This window comes from Mastacembelus armatus, chromosome 23 (genome assembly GCF_900324485.2).
Source record: "Mastacembelus armatus chromosome 23, fMasArm1.2, whole genome shotgun sequence".
NCBI lineage: Eukaryota > Metazoa > Chordata > Actinopteri > Synbranchiformes > Mastacembelidae > Mastacembelus > Mastacembelus armatus.
Genome location: NC_046655.1, coordinates 11509502 through 11529119, shown reverse-complemented (window position 1 = coordinate 11529119; position 19618 = coordinate 11509502). Strand labels below are relative to the sequence as shown.

General features: G+C 39.9%; 1 protein-coding gene across 2 annotated transcripts in view; it reads right to left on the bottom strand.

The window, feature by feature from the left end:
• Positions 1-4740: 4740 nt before the first annotated feature.
• Positions 4741-19618, bottom strand: part of apaf1 (apoptotic peptidase activating factor 1) — a 29798-nt gene continuing 14920 nt past the window's right edge. For both annotated transcript variants that reach the window (XM_026327131.2, XM_026327129.2), the window contains 2 exons: positions 18179-18325; positions 4741-6199 (listed from right to left, as the gene is read on the bottom strand). In XM_026327131.2, the coding sequence (XP_026182916.1) occupies positions 6053-6199; positions 18179-18325 (294 nt within the window). In that variant the 3' untranslated portion in view covers positions 4741-6052. The remainder of the gene's footprint in view (positions 6200-18178; positions 18326-19618) is intronic.

Below are 19618 nucleotides of genomic sequence, written 5' to 3'. Positions count from 1 at the left end.
ATACAGTATCAATAAATACACTCTGCTCTATTTATACTGTCTAAAGACAGTTATTGCCCACAATAACCCAATTACTGCAAAATTTACACCACAGGTAGTTTCTTTTACACGTCGCCACACTACAGGACTAGTCAGCCCTATAAAAACTGAAAAACTGTGAAATACATGTGGATGTAAGGATCAGCACCAACAGCATGGTCGAGTGTACTGACATTTATAATGAGCCTTTAAAAAGCTGAACAGGCACTTGTCATGAGTGATAAACCACTGACTGAAAATGCTCCCAATCTGTTCACAGGTTGAATCTGCAGCTGATAAATGTGATCTCTGGGCTCTTTGCTGAGACTGAAGACTAAAGACTGGGGCTGCAGCTGAAGACTTGCTGCCAATCTGGAATTTGGTGCAATCTGCTGAAAACTGACAAAAACATTTCATTGCTTAAGAAAAATAAAGAAGACGTAGTCTCTGGGGCCTGTACTGTTACTCAGACTGTTTGAAGGTGTCACTTTGGGCTCAGGGCAATTTTAATGGATTTTAATTTTAATTTTCATTATTTAGGCCTGTTGGTATATTCTATATACAGTCAGCAAATCCCATGAAAAGATCAAAACCAATCACCAAAACCAGTCAATCCTACTGAATTTACCTCCACAGATGAATACAGTTTATCTCATCTTATTACTAACATGTATTGTCTGTGCATCCAAAGCCTCAATCAAATTCTAAAATAATTATTTGCAGTCATATCCCTCTCTGAGCACTGCCTCTGAACACAAGCCCACACTCAGACGTGCCTCACACCTCTCTCCCCTGAGAACATCCACATACATATGTGATTGTATAGTGTGCACGTGTGTCGGTGTGTGTTTGGTTGGCTACCCGAAAACCCGAACGCACGATTGCACAATGAGTAGCCACCAGCTTTAGAACTAGCAAACAATGAAAAATGAATGAGAGGAAAGAAGGAGAGTGAAGAAAAGGAGCAGAGAGGGACTGAAAACAAAATGGAAGTCTGAGACAGCAGACAGAAGGCCGGAGGCGAGCTTAGCTCTTTTGAAACTGAACCTTTTTACGTCTCCTGGGAGTCGATGTGCAACCAGGAAACTACAAGGGATAATTGTCAGCCTCACATTAGCATACACCCCTGAACAGATACTGATGCTACATCAGGCCTCTGAACTTTACATTATAAACTACTTTAGGCAGGAGTGAGCTGCAATATGAACATCCAAAATAAATTCTTATTTATCTCTTACCATGTTTTTTTGTGCTTACTTTTAAATCAAAACAATTAGAGACAAGATTATCAGCTCAAACATTTCTGAGCAACAATTAACCTGTGAGTGCAGCAGCAGAATCAGTTTTTTTACTCCTGAAACACTAGGCAGACAATATTCAGGGGCTCAAAGCACAAAGCCTCGGCTCCTTTTAACTCCAGGTCATGCCACAGTGTATTAGCTTATAGTATGACAGAGACTGCAGAAAGGAAACCCTGGCCCAGCTCCAACCAAGAGGGGAAGGTGGTGTCAGCGGTGTAGAGACACTCAGACAGCCAGATAGCTGTAATTACTTCAGCAGCAGACAGAGATTAATTAAGCAGGAGAGAGCAGAATTAATGAGGTTAGCTCACACCTCAACCACACTTTAAACTTCACACCATTCCCATGAAGACTGAAGAGTGCGTAAACGCACATGGTGATGAAAATCCACTCACAAAAAAAAAAAAAAAAGAGGAAACAAGTTGTGGAATATAATATATACTGTAGATATGTTCTTTAAAAAAAGCCACATGAACGATGCTGCAGAATTATGCAGGAGGAATAATAAGGGCATTTAATACACACACTAGATGAATCTGCTGTTTCAAACTAATCCCCCCCTTCAGGAGTTGAAACTATCAGATATGTTTAATTTACACTGGAAGCAAAAGGAATCACAGCTGATTATCTGAACTTGGCAGAGTCATCTACACAGGTGGAAAAGATTAGTTTAAAACACCCAGCCTTCCCTCATATAGGCTCAAGGCTAACTGCATGCTAAAATCAAACATAAGCTCTCTTTGCACATATGCAAATGTGTTTAATTGTAGCTGGAGCATGACTAAAAACTCCTCAATCATTTGTGTTTCATGCAGGAGACATTAATCTACCGCCTCTGAAAAACAACACCATAAATTTTACCCAGTCTTTTCTTTCCTGGGTTTCAACACCTGGAAATACAGAGTTCAGACCTCACTGAGAATATACAACCCAATAAAGCTGCTTTCACAGCAGAAAATCTGGACAACTTTACATCACCCGCTAGATGACAGTATATAAATAGAAAGAACTGAAGTTGACAGACAACTGGCAAAGCTGCATTAATAGGTCATTCGAACACCATGTCCAAATCTGACTGTAAGCCCTGACGCTCTGCAGGCCCAGAATATCTAATGAATTTAGCTAGAATAAGTCGGTAATGTCGCCCAGATAAGGTCTATAGGGCTCTATTCCCGTCTGCAGCAGCTCAGGTGTGTAGGGCTGTGAACAGTACCACTACTGATGTAACATCAATAAATCTGAGCTAAACTGATGGGGTTTTTTTTGACACAACACTGCATGATTCTTAATTTTCAGAAAACTACTATATTTTATTATCTGAAACTATTAATGCAGGATAAAAATATATGTAACTGTGATTGTGCCTGGAACAATCAAATCAGGTGATAGAAAGAGTCGCAACTCAAATGACACTAATACACATAATATTGGTCAGCAAAACTGCCCAACCTCCTACAGTAAACACTGCATTCTCACTGACACTGCTGCAACAGGCTACAACACTACATTAATTACACAACCACAATTTCTGCCTCCAGGATCATGAGGTAACTACAGATGGTCACGATCACACCTCTTGCCATCCCTCCACACCTGTCTGTCACACAGAAATCAAACTAGGCCCCGATGAATCACACTGCTGCCTCAGTAATCTCTACAGTAACACACAGCTCAGAACTGGATGGCAGCCTACACCGAGTGATGCAGGGCTACTCCAAGTGAACTGTCATCCAGACTGCAGTCTAGACTGTGGTCCAGCCTCAGTGGAGTGATGTCAGCATGTAGGATGTAGGATGAATATACAGGGTGTTCATAAAGTCTCTTTACAATTTAAAGAAATATATTACAAAGGCAATTGATGAGATCTCTTAATCAGATTTGTTCTATGTAGTCAGTGGTTATCAAAGGGGGTTTCTATGGGGTTATGTTAAACATATCGTGTATCGAACAAAGATTCGGGACATCACTGATCTAAAGCCACTGATGCCATTGCCACCATTGATGGAGCTATGCTACAGCAAACATGGCAAGAAATCGAGTACTGTGTTGATGTGCTTCGTGGAACTAATGGTGCCCACATAGAGGTGTATTAAATGAGGCAAAAAAAACTTCAGTATCTACTCCTCATTTTCTAATAATTTCCACATATTTGTCTGTTCATTTGCTTTTGTAATATATTTTTCTAAATTGTTGAGACTTTATGAACACCCTGTATATGTGGACTATGGGCTGCACATGATGGGTCCACCTTCAAGAGGGAGCTTAAACTTGGACAGTCATTCCAAGTGGCTAATACTTCAGGCCCAAAACTAAACACACTGCACCACAGCAACATCTCCCACTCATTCAGGCGCCAATATGCAAAAACAAACTGTATAAAGTCTAATACAAACTGCAGTTTTGAGTCTACGAGTAGCCAGATATATAAACTATTCACTAACTTCACTGCAGAAACGCAAACCTCTGAGAAATGACGTGGTTCCAAAAACCAGAAAAATGAAAATATAAACAAGCACAGAAACACATCTCTGCAATGCGTCTATCGTGGATATAAGACTTTTAACAACCTCAGTAACAACCAGCCCAACACAGCAGCACCAGCAGCCTTCAAGTGCAAACACACATCGGGCTAACATCACCAAGCTGCTTCAAACCTGAACACCAGCGTGTTTAAATACAAGATTTAACTAGTAAAATAAAAATTAGCTGCACACAAACTTCAAAGCTGAACAACAACTTGCTCTACACGTCCTTCATTGTCGACCTGTATGAGTTACCTGTTAGCTAGCAGCAAATATTTGGTGAAAGAAAAGCGAGCTGTCTTACCTGAAACCAGCAGTTGGTTGGTTTGTTGGTTGTTTGTTTGTTTGTTTGTCTGTCTGTACTTCGTAACATTAGAGTCCAGCCACAGCTCAGAATTGGTCGTTTTTACTGGAAAACCCAACTAACCGTGATGTTAGTTTGTTTCTCAGGCCACGTGTCCGGAAATGCGCACAGGTGAGCTGATTGCTCACTCACAGGAAGGACAGGTTTTCCTCTGAGACCCTACTGCCATAAAGTTCTGGAGGAAAACACATTTCATTTTACTATTGGCCTTAATAACCAAAATGTAATACGCAGACTGTAAAAAATACCGAAAGAATCATATAAAATATCCAGCAACATAAATACAAATCCCCAGAGTGAACTATTTAAAACTGTCCTGAATATATTTTTACAAAAAAAAAAAACTTAATAGACAAGTCTGTCATTGGTCCGAGCCACATGAATGACTTTCAGTGTGTTCCTTCTTTCATTTTCTCAGTGTGACATTTGGAGCAGAAGCTGAAGGTGATGGAGGACAAAAAGGGTGACACAGACTCAGGCAGACTGGGATTCCACAGTCGTTACAAAAAGGAAACTGAAGCAGACACCAACATCATGAAGTTTGTAATCTATTATAAATTACACTCACATTACAGTATCAATACATCCTGAGGAGACCTCAGTGTTTTAACAGGAAGGACATGTGCTGGTTGCATTAATGCTGAAGCCTGATAAAAGACTGTACCTCCTGCTTCAACATGCTCAGAACAGCAAAAAGCTCAGTAGTCAGACAATGTGCAGATTAAAAACGTGTGTAAAAAGTTGTATGTAGAGTTAAAAGAAGCACAACAAAATAAAAAAGGCAATTAAAGCTTAAAAAGTGACTTAACTTTAACAAGTGAAAATCAGATTATTATTATAAATTATACATCCTAATGCACATACTGCAGCTTTGATCTACGTTCAGAAGTACAAATAGTTTGGATATACAAATAGAATAATGTCTTTTAAAAAATGGATTCAATTCTAAATGTTTAATCATTACAACTTAATTATTTCATCAATGTTTTGTGCTTATGAAAGAGCACCAGAAGTTCTGTCTGTGCTGGTGGATTGGAACAGTCTCACAAAAACACACACATCCTCTAGTACCTACAGCGTTCTCACTCAGACTAAGGCTGCAGTGTCAATAAAAGGCTCAAAACTCTTTATACAAAGATAAATTTTAGATTTACCATCAGACACAAACATAAAAGATTAAAGTAAAAAAAAAAAGCACCATAGATGAGCTGAATGCACTTCATGACGTCTACAGATCCACAGACATGCACAGTAGCTTCTACCTATTACAGACAGAGTAGTGGAAAACCTCTCAGACCTTATGCAGTAAAGTTCAGATAGAATATGGATTAACATTTATTCACATTTGATGTGATCCAACTATCACACATATTCAGCCTGGTGATATTCACCTCTTTATTTATTGATGATTTGAAATATCTACTTAAGACTTCATCATCAGATCACTGGCTTGTGTCTGTGTTTGGTAAATGCATTAAATCTTTCATGCATCTAGACTCCCAACAGTTGCATGCTGGACCAATTTTCACTTAAAGCTGGTGTAAGTCAAGTTAGCAGAGTCCTGTACTAAAAGTATATGTAGGTGATGCTCTATTGTAATGCTGTGGCCCAATGTAAGCCTGAATGTAGGAAGATTGCACTGGAGATGTAAACTAAATCTTTGAAGTGTGTACGTGTGTGTGCGGAAGAGCTGTTGATTACAGCTTAGGCGTCCTAATGCAGTCATGTTAAATATAGTGTCTGTATCACTATTGTTTTTTTAAAGAAACATAAGTGTTTGGTCGGAGCGCTGTATTGTTTTTGTTTGTTTGTTTTAATCTTTTGGAGCAGTGATGGCAGGGCTTTCGTCACACCACCCTGTGGAGGATGTAGAGAATGCCAATGTTGTCAATGGTGACGAAGGTGGAGAAGTCGGATGACACGTGGATCCTTTTCAGTCCGCTTCCTTTTGGATAGAAGGTCTGCAGGGCCTCTCCTTTCTCCACATCCCACCACTGGATAGGACACACAGATAAGAGATGGTGTGAATGCTTTTAACTGGGAAGAAACCTCCCACCGTAGTAAATCAAACCAACTTGAGATATGTATAAAGTCAGTGATGTCAGCAGAAAGACAGACACACTGAACAATCATATGACATGTTCACAGATTTTAAAGTATTTTGACCTCTACAAACAGACTTATACTGTCTTTAGAACATAGTTAGACGAGAAGAACCTGCAGTCAGTTAGCCCCAACCGGTCAAGGCAGTGGATGCCCAAACTGAGCCTGGTTCTGCTGGAGGTTTCTTCCGTTAAAGGGAGTTTTTCCTCACACACTCACACACTCACACACTCACACACTCACACACTCACACACTCACACACTCACACACTCACACACTCACACACTCACACACTCAGCTTTCTTGAGCGATTTCTTTTAATCTCAGTTTCCAGTTGATGTTTTTCATTGATGCACCGCAGAACTGGAATGAATCATTAAAGGCACACTGAGTCAGTCATTTATAGCTTTGCATATGTGTGTTTGTTTGCACTTCCATTTTACAATAACTAACAATAACCAATAATAATAACTTCAAATTGAAATAAGAAACTGTTCCTATTACATCTGAATAAATACTGACATGAATCAGGTGAATAAAGTTCTGTGACTGTATGTGTGTGTGTGTGTGTGTGTGTGTGTGTGTGTGTGTGTGTGTTTGGGAAAGAAAGCAGGCAGACTGTCTCAGCAGACAGACAGAAAGGCAGACTGCAACTGAAAAGGTGGCGGGAACAGATGTCTAGCCTGTAGAACAAACACACACACGCACACACACACACACGCACAGACACACACGCACTTGCCACAAAATGCAGGTGGATAACTGGGAATGGAAAGGCTTTACAGTGACTTTGCATTTTATAACAAATAAGCACTCCTGAGGTTTTAAAAAAAAAGACCATTCTTCCTGAGAGTGTATTTGGCAGAAGGATCATAGAAACCAAAGGATCTCTACACACATTAAACAGTAATTCAGTAAAGGTCACCTTACATAGTAGCTTTTTATGTGTGTCTATACAGTGACATGACAAACCTACGTGATGTTTACAAAAATGTCAGATATTCACATACTATGTAATTTGTTGCAGCCCTCAGGCCTTTTGACATTTAGTCATACTTCTGAGTCCTAGGCCTAAACAGGTTAAATCAATTTGGTCAATAATAAAGAGGATTACTGAGGAATACTGCACTTTATGAGGCATTGGATGTACACATGACAGAAAACCAATGCCAACAGCTGCATAGTGAAATCCATGTTAACACCAGCTCAGGATCTCATATTCGCCTCTACAAGCTGCAGCAGCATACACTGTACAAAAGTACATTTACCATCAGGGTTTCTATGATCAGACCACCCTGATAGGAGAAATTATGCAGGAAGTAAGTAGAGACTAGTTTAGTAATGGAATTCAAAATACAGTTTCTAAAATGCTTTATTTGGGTTTGTCATGACTTTAAACTGTGATACATTATAGATCTGATGTGTAATTAGGAAATATTCACTGAACTGATGTTTTTGCTATGTGTTGGTTATTGTTTTCAGATGTATTAAAAAGTTAATTAAGCTTTGCATTTCAAACTGATTCCCAAAAAGTAACAGACACTCCATGCTTTGAAACTTCACTCAGCACTTGCAAACTAATTTCCACAAACCTGACATGTTATACAAATTGCTCAGTGCTTTTCCTGCCTACAGCAATGGAAACTCCAGTGAATACTGATGTCTGGCTATGAACGATTTTACAGTTTATCTAGTATATCATTTTTCTGTTTCTTCATACTGGTGCTTAGTAACTGTTTCTCCTATAATTAGCACCAGGTTTCTTAAGAATATTCTTGTATTTAACTGCTAAACACCAGCTATTATTTAGGAAATTATGAAACTAATTTCCTAAATAAAAATAATAATAATTTTAGCTGAAAAATTAATGGGCAGTTTTTAATTTGATGCCTGAGCAAAAACATTTTCAAGGTCAGACTATGAGACCTACAGCAGCCCATTTCAAACAGTAAATCAAGAGAGCACCAAGGGCTGCAACATATATTCTTTTTTTCACAGATCATTCATTATGAAGGGGATCTAGACAGTTTTATCCAGAGATGAAGGTAGAAAGTGAGAAGTATGGTTGGATGAAGAAAGACAGACCAGGTGGGATCAATACAGAAGTGAAGGGATAAAACACATAAACACAGAGCAGACCTCAAAGTAGGTAATGAGAGATTGGTTAAAGAGTACTTGCATCTAAATGGAAATAAAGATGGCTGTCAGGCACCAAAGCACTGCCAGCTCAAACAAAGAAATAATACTCAAATGCCTGCAAACCCACAGACACACATTTATGTTTAAATACAGAAATAAACAGCCAAACAGATGAAGGGGTGGAAGAACAGTGAGACTGAATCCCACGATAAACAAGGGCAACAGACGGATGATGAAACTTCGTGATGAAACAGAAAATAAAGGACACTACACAACTTCAACTAGTTATAAAAAATGATTAACACTGAGACGTGATGCATGGAGAAAGAGCTGGTGCAGAATAAATGTTTAAAAGAGTCCGCTGGCTCTGCAGTGCAGTGGAGGCAGACGTATGGACAGAAAGTGCTAAAATGGTGTATGTTTCAGAGTGAGACTAGATTTATTACAAAGGGGAAAAAAGGCCCGAAAATCACTATGTTGAATCATTCACACCAGAGGATGGTGATGAAACTAGACTGGATGGCATGCATATTTATGGATTTTGCATGAAATGGGGACAGCAATAAGAAGCAGAGAAATGGAGTAAAAATGTGATTTCTCAGAGTCAAGACAAAAAAAGAGAAAAAAAGATGAAAATGCAAATGCAAGGGATGTCAGACAACTCAGAGGTGCACTAAAAGAAACAAATGAAAATGCTTTATACAGAAAAACACAACAGCTACACAAGGTAAAGCTATTTCCATAAGGGTCTGTGGATTTTATGAGAACGCAGAGCCTTGTTTGTGTGTGTACACATCCTCAGAGCAGATGGCTGATGTGCTGAGATCAACACCATCACTGTCAGTCCATTGATTTATGGGAGAAACGGTGATGCATGTAGTAGCTAAGTGACTAAACAGTATATGCATACTTCTGCTGCTGATGGGAGAACAATAGCCCTGGGCATGTTTACTGAGTGACCGTTTTATTTTTTGTGGTTGAAAATATTTCTGAACATCCAACACTGCAACTGTTCTTGCTTCTGTGCTGAGGTTGCTGAAATAATCCCAAAGAATGGCTGGAACATGGGCTTGTTACAAGGTTGGCTGACAAATCAAAGTCCTTAATTGCATTGATGGCAACACTGTTGACGTAAATCCTATATTGCAGTAACACTGTGCTGCCTTATTTCCTACAAGCCAGAGAACGTAAAGAAATAAGAACTAAAAAATTATAACATTGGCACATTTATATTGGTTTAAAATTTTCAGGGTAATTTTGCTTATATTTGTCATGATTATCAGATGAATAAATATTGATTTCAATAGTATCGCCCACCCTGTGAGGGGAAGTAACCATTCATTGAATTATAAGAATGGTGATGATGTGACTAGTAAAAATAGACTGGAAATAGGAGGTGAAGAGGACACGCACAAGACATCGGAAACTTGATGATAAAAAACAAGGGCCACTGAACCCTTATCTATAAAGCCACACCATTCTGCATGTTCAGATAAGCTCCCTCAGTGTCACGCTCACGTACACATGGTTCAAAATCACATCTGGGGAAGCTGGAGTTACCACCATGTGAGTGAGCAACCCTCATTCATTGCAGCTAACAGCAGAGAAAAAACACAAATCTGCTCTGAAGGGCCCATATTGTCAGCCCTGGTGAGGCTAAATAGGTCTCCTTATTCAGGCTACCTGAGGGAAAGTCAGCAGCGCTTACATAACAGAAATACCTGTCCATGTGCACAGAGGTGCGTCTTTCAGAAGGGGTGGAGGGAAGTCATTCATGTTCCTCTAACATAAATAGCTCCAATACTGAGTCCAGGGGGAATAGGTACAGTTTCTACGCTTTATAAGAAATCATAAAGACTACAGAGCCCACAGGATGCACGCAATAAATGTAGGCAGGGCAGGTGGCAGATTAAAGAAAGAGGGGACACCAGCTGGAGTAGATTCAGGAGATTTTGCAAGGCTGCCTCCATTTTTCAGAAAGAAAAAGCCAGGGATTTAGAGTGTGTGTGTGTGTGCGTGCGTGTGTGTGCGTGCGTGCGTGCGTGTGTGCGTGTGTGTGCGCGTGCGTGCGTGCGTGTGTGTGCGTGTGTGTGTGGCCAAAAGGCCTGCAGAGAGGGAAACAGTGTGACACTGAGTTTGAATAATTTATCCAAGGTTCCATCGACTGAAATATTAATGCTCAGACAATCCTCCACACATCTCTCCCTCACACACTTTCCTTCTTTCCTTTCTCTCACCCACATTCCTTTATGACCACAGGCGACTCTTTGTTCATCACAGACGTGACCAGGAAAATAGCAGGGACAGTGAAATGAAAATGGATTTTGTGGAGCAAAAAGAGTGAGCCGAGGATTAGCCTAGCATAATAAAAAGAATCAGGTGTGTTTGTGTTCAAACATAAAAGATTTTGCCTACCAACTCATTTACTAACTCAGATCACAACATTTAATATGTACAAAAACGAAGCAAAGAGTTTATTACAAAAGTGTATGAAAAGACAGAAGGAAAGAGGAGACAAAAAAGTGCTAGAGAAAGTCCAACATGTATCTGTGCACTTTACAAAGCATACACCATCACCATCTCCCTCCACCTCATCGCTGATCTCCCATCTCCACTGTGCCTCACTTCGTCTCATTGTGATTCACACACACAAAGGCCCTTCTTCTCCAGACAGAGACAATTAACCCTGGCTTAATGAGCAACACAGGGGAAACAACTGCCTCCCAGAGACAAATAAATATTTCACCAGCTTGTGTTTATACCCTGAGCCTGACAACAAGATCACCAAAACCAGGCCACGTGCGCTCCGAGCTCAAGTCTTTCAAAGTTCTTCACTCTTGCTTTGTCACATGTGGGAAGGAGGATGGTAATACCAAGGAGTAACTCAAGGACTTAAGGAAAATATATGTAGTCTGAATGTATTTTGACCACATGAGTAATGAGTGCAAGCTAAAATGAGAATTTTTTATAGTCTCTGGAGGAATAAGAAAAGAGAAAATAATGAAAAAAGCAGAACAATAGATTCTAAGAAAAAGGATAGATGCAGGGGATGTTTTGCATCTTCGGAGTGTTTGCAGATATTTTTAGACGCAGGTCTGCTGCTACCGTGGAGCAGCACTGCAGGGTGCTCACTTCTGAAACAGCATGAAGACTAAAGCACTCGATGAAATTAAAACTGTGAACGATGCTTGAACCAGCACGATGGCCTGTTACACTGGCTCATTTACATACATGTCCTCTCTGAAAACAGCAGTTATCAAATGTTATTTCGACTTCGACACCAGTTCTGAAGGAGATGGGGGTGTGAGAATCAAAGTAAAGCCGACAGCTCATAAAAACATATAATAACATGCTACACAAATCTTCAGTCTACTGGAAAAAAAACTACAAGTGTAAATAATGCATGGCTTCATCAAAGCAGCTCTGCAACAATAAAATGTCAGAAAAAGAAAACCAAAATGCTAATTGGTTGCCACAGAAGCTCCAGCTATTAATAAGCTGTGGTTCAGTATATTAATGGACTGTTAATAAAGCGTCCTGAGTTCATGTCTCACAAAGAAAAACAAAAAGAGAGCTGGAGACTGCAGAACAGCACCAGACGTGTGTCACAGCACTGCCACAGGCCTGCCCTTTACAGCACATGAACATTAAGACCCGAGGGTATCAAACAATATATGATAAATGGCAGGCCCTCAAAGTCAGCTATACTGGAAGACAGCAAAGAATGAACTCTGGCACAGTCCGAAAATGTGACAGTTTATAGTAGAGCTGTCGTGTTTCTCAAGTCTGCATGTGAGCATGTGTCGGTATGAACCTTCTACGACCCAGCAGAGCCTCAAAGGTTCACATGGATGAGTGTTTGAGTTGTTCCAAAGTGAAGGACAAAACCTTCTGGGGAGGCGGATTGCAGTTTTTATAGTGAGCCAATGGATCAGACTGCCTGAGGACCTGAGAGCAGCTGAAAGTGTCGGCATTTTCAAAACACAAATTTAAAACCTACCTCCTTAATGTGGCTTTTGAATAAAATATTTATTGTGTTTATTCATTAATATTATTGTATTCATGTTTTTAAATGGTTTATTCCCTATTTGTTGTTCTCTTTTCTCTTCAGTTTCACTTAAGGGTTTTTATTGTTTGAGACTTATTCCTTTTATCTGTTCACATTTTCTGTCTTATTATCAAATAATCTGTAAAGCATTTAGAAATGGATTAACCTGCACAGTTTGATTGACTGAATAAAGTCATGTCTGTGTTTATATATACTTTGAATAGTAAAGACCAAGTGTATGAATCTGGGCTTTAAATTCTGCAACCCATAGGAAGAATGGATGGACAGTATTGTAGAAATATTTTAATTTATTTTGCGACATTGTCTCGCCCATTATTGCTTTGTTTCTAATTTTAGCCTTTTTCTCATATATTCTGCTTGATTATTAACAACAAAAAGTTAAACAAGTTACAAGTTAAATCTGACTTCTGAAGCCAAACACAGACCTCAGACAGACGGCACCTAGAGACAACACAACTCTCGTCTCAAAAAGAAGCATGGATTGACTGATGTTTGGCCTTAAGAGAAAACAGTAGGACCTGCTTTGCCAGTTGAGACACATTTACTTATGGTTTAGTTAATCTCATTATATAAGAATCTTGACTGATAAGCTCACTACCGCTCAGAAAAGTGACTATATTTACTCGCTCCTCAGTCCGATTCCTTAGGCTCCTGACTGCTGATTGCTAAAAAACAGTTTCCTGATCTTTGGCAGATTCTCCGTCCCTTGAGGGAAAGTCACCGCAACCTTCACGCCTTTATTTTATCTCATTGCCCTCCTTCCCCACTCGCTTAAAGTGATGATTGGCTGTAAGAGTTCACTTGCTGCCAAGGCCTCATTACAATACACTTAACATTGATGGCTCAGGATGAGAAAGCAAGAGAGGGGCGAAGACCTGATGGATGAAGGTAATCTCTGACACACAAAGTGGACAAGAAAATGGCAGAAAAAGACAAAACAAATGGTGTGAAACAGAGCGATAGCACTGGAGGAGGACACAGGAAGACTAGGTCTTATGGGAACTCAGAGAAAAAATAAAATGAAAGTGAGAGAGTGTAAAAATGTGAGATACGGTGAAATTGTGTTTGTCTCCTTCTCCTCCATCATAGGCGCCGCTGATAAGTGATGTCTGACAACAGAGGTGGCAGGGGAGAACTGTCATCTAAAACACTCCCATCCATCTGGGATGTATTGTTTGGAAGTGTGTGTGAATTACAAATGTTAGTAGAAAAAAAGCAGCTAGAGGACATGCTGCCACTGTCCTGTTATATTTAAGAAATGACATATCATCAGGAAGAATGTGATATTATTATTAACCTGTACAACAAACTACAATTAATTTGGCAACCAATTTGCCTGTTTAAAAATATAAACACCTAAGAAGTGGAGGGTCAGTGTCTTGGTCAAGGTTAACAAACCTAATCAGCAGAATCAGTGTAATCTGATTTTTAATTTAATTTGCCACATGGTAAAATGATTAATCACTTCAATTATGGTAACTTACTGATAATTAACTATTTTTTCAGTAGTACCCACCAAAACAGAGCTACCACCACTGCTGATGAAATGATCAAACCGAGAGATTCGGATTAGGGCCAAATAAGAACAAGCATTTCATGTCACTGTTCAGTCAATAAAGACACTTTTGAATCTGGGCAACTGTTCATTGCGTAAAAATAGGTACAGTTAGAAAGATCTGTGTCAATATTTATAGAGATTTTTTTCTAGTGCTTTTGTTTTCCTTCTGACAGCTTTGTGTGAATTATTTTGGGCCGCTGGGTGTGTGTGTGTACATTTGTGCAGCTAGGATGAGCCTTTTCACACCTGCCGCCTCCCTCTTGGATCATGGCACTGTGACAGATTGTCTCTTCGGCATTTGGAGAGTGTGTGTGCGTGTTCCTATGTGTATGTCGAGGCCAGGTGTGAGACAGGTACAGCATTCGATGATAGGAGCCAGGGTAGGATGTAACAAAGGGCTGGTTCGCGCCACTTCATCACACCCTGACATACACACACACACACACACACACAACACACACACGTGGCATCAGGAATGTATACTTAAGATTTTACAACCAAATGCGCCAATACAAGCAGTTATTCTTTTCATTATGTAAAGTGAAACCTTGGTGATAAGAACAAATGTTTAACAGTCAACAGGGGATTGGACGAGCAGATAGACACACCACACAAATGCCTGCTGCTTTTAATTACACCCATGCTATTCACCTGAGCACACAAACAAGGAGGGACTGATAAAACAGAAAGAAAGAACACGAGAGGCAGAGACAAAAGAAAAAGGAGCGTCTAGAGAGATGATTAAGGCAGAAGCACTGACAGAGATGAGTAAAATATATAAAAAAATATTTAAAAAAAAACACTGGGATAAACAAGAAAACGTCATTTCACACAGGGAGCCAAGGAGACAAATAGAAAGAGGCAAACAATAAGGACTCCTCATGCTACAAGCCTCACATTGCATCATATCAACCCATCAACTGAGAGAGAACCACGGGAGACATCACCCGCTGTCACATCTCCTGCTCTTATCCATCCAATAACAACATCATCCCGTTTAGCAGCAACACACTGAGTCAGTGTGTGGAAAGGCTTCTGATGTTCAGAGCTGTGATCAGAGAGGATCTGACAGCTGAAAACTCGCCACTGAATCACATCGGGATAAGAAAAACATGCCGTCTGCTGCTCTGCTTATTTTTGTTTATCTCTCCTGCAATTCTCTTCCAGGAATGCTGTCAAAGTAATGATGGGTAAAGTATACTAAACATGCACTATAGTTTTTGTTGTATTTGTGTAGAAAGCTGTAAAATGTGTCCTGAATAGTGTGTAAATCATATAGGGCCAAAATTTCAATGAATCGAGACCATAAACAGTGAAACAACCATTGCATCAAGCTGACACCTTATGAAGCTGATGTGAATAACAAAGTTGATTAAACATTAAAAGCAACATTTTTCACATTAGTGCCACTGTAAGCATTTTGGTGGCTCTCCACTGAAGAAATGACAAGTAGTTTTTCATAGCAATGTTACTCAATATTACTCAACCATGAGATGCTGTAAAGTGGGAGAGCTATAAATCTAATCTCATGTAATATACATCTCAGAAGCTGAAACCCATCATTTTGAGGATATTTGGTCCTTTCATGCTTTTGTTCAGTGATTATCTTGTATAGAACAATATGAAAATGAAAATCCTAAGTTGACAAAGATGCTATGTGAAAATGGATTTATAGCCTTTATTTTTTACTATCTAACTACAAAAAAAGGCTGCACTACTCAGCTAAGCCACTGTTTAATGATAATCAAACGTAAGTATCAATCGGTCTCTGACCTACCAAATACACATCTTCATAATCTCACTGACCCTTCATCATGAAACCTGTCCCTTTCACCAGCTGAGAATACAAACCAGATACCCTTACAGTACGACATGCAGATAACTGCCAAACCTTTTTCCAGGACTTAAAATAATTACAACGATCCATCAACTGTTAGTAGGTCTCACTGGTATCCTTATCATTGTCATAACTACAACTCAAACATGGAAGAGACAAGGTGTGCAGCATCAACTTATTACTATCAAGTCTGTTTAAAGTACTGTGCATCTGATAAATTTTATGTTCAGGACCTTTGGTGATTGTAAAACAAGGGAACAGGGAGACACACACTGGCAATAATCATTAAAACAGAAAGACAGATCGATTATTATCACAGTTCCTCACTCTGCAGGCTGTATTATCTGTCATAAGAGGTACACACTCTGTCATGTTAATTACCATGACAGACAGGATGGCCTCTCATAGTCCTCTGGTCGAAACAGCTTAAGATTAATCAATCAAAGCTCCCAGAGGAATTCAACCTTTGAGACAGGCTTAATAATCCATCACTGCTCTTCACGTCCGTGTAATGATCAATCAACTCAAGAGGAAAAAAAAACCCCCCCCAAAAAAAAAAAACGTGTGGAGTGGAGTAATGGAGTGAGCTGCAAGAGAATTCCTACAATAATTATGACTGCCATGATGATGTAGCAGAAGACAAAGCTGATGAGAACTATAATAATGCTTAATAGCAGAGCAGGCCTGTCAGTAAAAATCACTAATAAACACACAGAAGCTATAAGTGGACTTCAGTGGCTGTAACACACTGGTTTCTAGTTTGGTCACAGTTTAAAATAATACATGAATTACATTATTGATTACAAATCCAAACTAATGTTGTGATAAAAATGCAACAAAACACCAATGGTAATGATATGGTATTAAGTAAAGTTAGTTATTTACCCTTATTAGTCTCACAATGGGGAAATTGCATTACCACCCAAAGTGAACACACACATACCGTGAACACACACCCAGAGCAGTGGGCAGCCATTGCTGCGGCGGCCAGGGAGCAGTTAGAGGTTCGGTGCCTTGCTCAAGGGTCTCACCACAGTTGTGGTATTGAAGGTGGAGAGGGCGCTGGCTGTTCACTCCGCTCTACCGACAATTCCTGCCAGTCCTGAGACTCGAACCCGCAATTTTCGGGTTGAAATGATAAATGGTAAATGGTATTAAGTAAAAGAAGTGTGTTTGGGACTCTCACGTTTGCACTCATTTCCAGGCTCGTGTACGATACTGACAGTAGAAATCTGCTGTGGACAACAGTATGTTGTGTTTTTCCCCCATCGGTCTCTAAAAAGCCTCAACAATATCATCCACTGCCCTCAACAGCCACATCTCTATCGACCCACACAGGTAGGTATAAACAAACTCGCACATGCACATATTCATGTACACCACACAACCCCACACACAGTATCAGGAGTAACCTGAGATAAAAAAGCATCATCGATCAGAATTGCTCTCCCATGAGGATTACATCATTGCCTAGCTAACAGCGAATCGGATCTCAGCTTTGGCTGCATGCCCTGTGACCCCATCTTCTGTAAAATTAAAGGCATTAAGAGAGATACAAGCGCACACAAGCACACAGACACACACAGACACACACTGTCATGTCACAAGAAAGCACTGATATCATCCAATAGGGTTCAGTGTTTTTATGTAAGCCTGCACCACTGTATCGGTCATGTAACAATGGTGCATGTTGGAGGCATCTCTCTATTGTTTCCACTGTGACACATCAGCCCTCTTTAACAATTCACCCTCTCACACAAACAAGAATCCAGTGATGAAAACATAAAAAAAGTTAAAGAATTATGCTGCATAATTTTGTGAAAGTACCTTTAAGTGTATATACACACTTGAGTTCATGTGTGGGCAGGGAAGCGGCACAGAGTTATTTCTGGTGCCAACTGCCAGTCTGCACTGTATCTACCGCAGAGTATTAAAACAAGGCGTTATAAAACATATTGAGAGGTCATAAAAACTGCACTTAAAATTCCCCCTCAACCTACGATGGCAGTAAATACTGTAAATCACCACTGCATTGTTTAATATTTCTGTGCCAGTCTTGCAATTTAACAGAAAACCATAAAACAATACAGGTCTTGTAGAGCTATAATAATTAGTCACTTAATTAAAAAATAAACTGCAGCGTAATGCCCCAAATGATATAAAAAGAGTTTATCTTGGAACAATGTCTTCATTTCCACCTACCAAACTGTGTCTCCGCACACACTGTGGCACTGGGTAACCATGTAATCTGTGTTTGCCATCATACCTTGATGTAGCCACCAGTTGAGACCAGAAGAGAGTTGTCTGGGGAGAAGTGAAGGTCGGTCACCCAGCCTCCGTGGAGTGAGTCCATGCCATCTTTACTGTCCCGGGAACAAATCTTCAGCAAACAACCATCTTTGACACCCCAGATCTGTGAAGGACAGTTGTACCACAGCCATGATAAACAACAGATGCTGGCTGTGTTTGCACATTTGAATGCCTTGGTAAACCAATGTCCAACAAATAAAGGTGCTGATAGTACAATCACATACATTGCACATTTGTATGGAGATAGTTTACTAAAGTTGTTATCAAATGACTTATGTAATAACAAGTGGTCCTATATCATGGGAGATCAAGGATGGTCTCTGGCATCGGGTTAAACCATGCTGAGGTCACATGATAACAACTGAGCCATCTCCATGGCAACTGAGCAAATACATTGGTTAATGAAATTCGTGAGCTGTGGCTGAAAGTAAGTGGATCTAAAGCGATGAGTGTTTTGTCAGTGTTCAAAGGTCAAGAACGAACCTTGAAGCTCAATAAAATGAGAAAATGAAGAGAATTTGTAAAGACTTTCAATGCAAACCTAAATGGGAAAATACACCTAATGCACTTTCATCACTGGTGCAGCACATCATGTTTATTGCAGCTGTTTATGCAACTGTTCACATGCTACATTCATTAGACAATGACATATCACGTGCACTGCTATATTTAACACTTTACATGCTATTGCACTGAATGACTCACATTTGTTTCCATAGAAACAGGGGTGAGATTTTGTGACTGGAACTGATTATTCAACCGTTTCTGGATAATGGACCAGTTCAGCTCAGAGGCTACCAGAGGGCATTAACCCTTTGTGGACTGATACTGCGATACTTTGCTTCTATTTGCTGCTGCAGACTGAAGAGGACTGAACCATTTATTTTGTGTGTGCTTGTGTATTTGTGTATGAGTGAGGCTGATTCCAAGGCCTCAGGGATCTAATTTGACAGCCTGTGCCCTCTTCTCCACCTCCCACTGTCAGACATCTCCTCCTCTTCCGGCTCTCTTCATCACAACCTGTACCTCCTCCTACTCCCGCACCCCCTCTGGAGAAAGAGCCCTGCCTCCTTCCTTTTATCTCACACCTCCTGCGTGTGCTGCAGCAATCATGATGCATTAGTAAGCACTTTATCTAAATGCATGATGAGCTGTAATTATGGGGTGATCTCTGTAATAAATATTCAGTGCTGTAACTGCATTTTTGTATGTTGCATGCTAAATTAGATGGTTTAAGGCGCTGCCAATACTTCTATTAGTAACATAATGTCATTTTGGTGTAGGAACACTAATGTGAATATCTTGGGGTAGGCTCAGTAAAAACTCTCTTCTCGCCTATACTCATGTCTATATACTTTCTTCCAAATTACCTCCACCTCTTCACTTCGCCACCTTA